At 46.8% G+C, this 2,500-nt stretch overlaps 1 protein-coding gene across 1 annotated transcript in view; it reads right to left on the reverse strand.

The window, feature by feature from the left end:
• Positions 1 to 1,423, reverse strand: part of LOC126570553 (protein unc-13 homolog 4B-like) — a 10,718-nt gene extending 9,295 nt beyond the window's left edge. Inside the window, exon 1 of the mRNA XM_050228393.1 lies at positions 371 to 1,423. Coding sequence (XP_050084350.1) covers positions 371 to 492 — 122 coding nt within the window. The 5' untranslated portion in view covers positions 493 to 1,423. The remainder of the gene's footprint in view (positions 1 to 370) is intronic.
• Between the last annotated feature and the right edge of the window lie 1,077 nt (positions 1,424 to 2,500).

Below are 2,500 nucleotides of genomic sequence, written 5' to 3' on the forward strand. Positions count from 1 at the left end.
TTTGGAGTTACGCAACTCGGCGAAGTGACGACGCAACGCCACACGCTTTCACAGACACTTATTGGTGGAGTCTTTCACGTGGCTAAAGCAGAAATAGGTGACATTGCCACGAGGAGTTCCCCTACATAACCATAATATTCAATCGCGGATGCTGCACTGTGAGGCTGCAACATTTGATTTGATCGTATTCGATCTCAAAGATGAAAAAGATCACACGACGACAGACGCACACGATCGTATCTTAACGATCGAGCGCCTTTCACCCAATTGTTCCCAAGTAGAATGTGTGTTCGACTTTAATGCAAACTGATTCGACAGACCGGTTGGAAGAGGAAACAATGTGCCCGGTGTAGGGGAACCATCTTCTTACCCATTCGTTTCGACGCGTGGCCGCGCATCGGCACCAGGCGCGGGCACTGCCGGGGCAACTGGCTTCGCCGTCGTCGTCGTCGGTCGCTGGTTTCCTTCCTTCGCTGCTGCCATTTCGCCCATTTTTTTTTGTAGAAGATTTTGCGGAGGTGACGCTAAGATTGGCCGCAACAGTGTTGGCGTACTGGTTTTGCTGCACTTTGAGCCACGTTACCGGCACCTTTTTGTGGCGCGGGGGGAACGCTGACAGAGATTCGTCCCGTACCCGTATGAAAGTGAGTGTTGGTGAGGTGGTGGTGGATCCTATTTTTACGAAATCACCCACCAGCCACTACGGGGTGGTCGTATCCGCGCGAATCACGTAATCAACAAACGTTGGATTGCGCAGCGTGCACACTGACGAGAACAATGCGTGGCGTGTTGGACCGCAAATGGTTCTTATCACTTGCCACTACTCGCAAGGGGGTTTTGGACAGAACACACTGCTTGGAAGGCACGTCTTTACGGGAACCCCGAGGACGGAGAACGGGTCACCGAACGAGAAAGAGATAAAATCCGCGCACCACGAGACACAAAACACGTGAACACGATCCCGGGCCGCTTTGCTTATGCTGCGATCCGAAATGCTATGCTGTGGACGACCTTCAAGAGCCGGTGGAAGGTTCTGGCCCCCGAAAAAATAATAAAAAAAAGCACAATCCCGAATTCTCTTTTCGAAAGGTATTCGCCGTCGTCGTCGTTGTCTTCGCCGGATGATGTACGGTGGGAAGAGCACAAATACCGCGTTCGGAGCAGAGGTGTTTCAGCTTCTCTTTGCACTTTGTTTTGGGCCGCACGGGGTGGCTTCTTTTTCTTGGTTCACTGCTTCGCGGCCGTTCTGGCGTATGACCTGGCGAACGGCGGGGGTTGGATTGCCACGGTGAACGCGCACAACGCGCAACAAACACTCGCGCTCAATGGGTCGCCGTTATGTTCCCGATCGCACTGTCAGCAGCACACACGATCGCGCGATCCGGCGGACGAGAGGGTCCGATTCCGCGCAGCCATCCAAGGTGGAAGCTCAAACGAATCTGAGCGAACGTGAACTCGCTGGTGACCGTCGAGCCGGTTGCGGTTTCTCGGAGCGCCGGTCACCCCTTTTTTTTAGTGGGGGTGAAGTGATCTTGCGTGTTTGCGGATCTCTCCGCGTGTTGTGTTGCCTTGCATGATTTGCTTGGTTCAATGCTTGGACACTCGCTCAACAGTTCTCTCTCTCTCGTTCTTTTGACCCATAATTTTGATTGGGGATTCCCCTGAATGCGCCCGCGAAGATTTCTTAGTTGCTTGATGTTGCATGTTGTCATGTTGAGCCTGGTGCTTGATGCCAGTCTTCAATTATTTAAGCTTATTTCAGAGACATGAACTATTGTTTAATAGTTGTATTAAAAAGTTAGAGCAGCATCTACAACATAGCAATGGTGCTGATCAGTTGTCGCATTGGAATAGATGGAATAGGAAAAGAAGGATCGAAATAATTTGCCTGCAGTATCTTGTCAATTATCAAACCGTGATTGTTTTGTGGCTTTTTGTTTGTTTGTTAAGTTAAGTTTGTAAACTGGTTTCTTTAAGGGGTAACTTCGGTATTTTCGGACCGAAAAAGGTCCGTTTGAAGATTTTTTTGTGACGTAACCATTCAATATTATTTTTTCAAATAAATGACATATTAGTCTACAACTTTTGAAGAATATTTGGTATTGTTTTGAGCAACATTCATTGAAAAATTAATCCGTGGCATCAAATTTTGGTAGGCGTGTCGTTGCAAAGGTACTTTTTCCTGTGCCCATCGTAGCGACATGACGGATCATCTGAGACGTATAAATCGATGTTTGTTAGAAAGGTTATAAGTTTATCTAGGTAGCCCTGGAGAGCTTTTGTTGATATTTTAATTTTTCCATTTTTGGCAGATTTTTGAAGTTGAAAAAGTGAAGTGATTTTTTTCAAAAATCTGTATCTTTGTCAGTTTTTCCTCGATTGATCCAAAACTTTTACACAATACTCTTGAAAGGATCAGCTTTCAGAGAAAAATGTTAAAAATATGTGTCACAACAAAATTAATACCGAAGTAAAACGCAGCGTTTATCAAAAGCATCAA

The sequence above is a fragment of the Anopheles aquasalis genome, chromosome 2 (assembly GCF_943734665.1).
Source record: "Anopheles aquasalis chromosome 2, idAnoAquaMG_Q_19, whole genome shotgun sequence".
Classification (NCBI taxonomy): Eukaryota; Metazoa; Arthropoda; class Insecta; order Diptera; family Culicidae; genus Anopheles; species Anopheles aquasalis.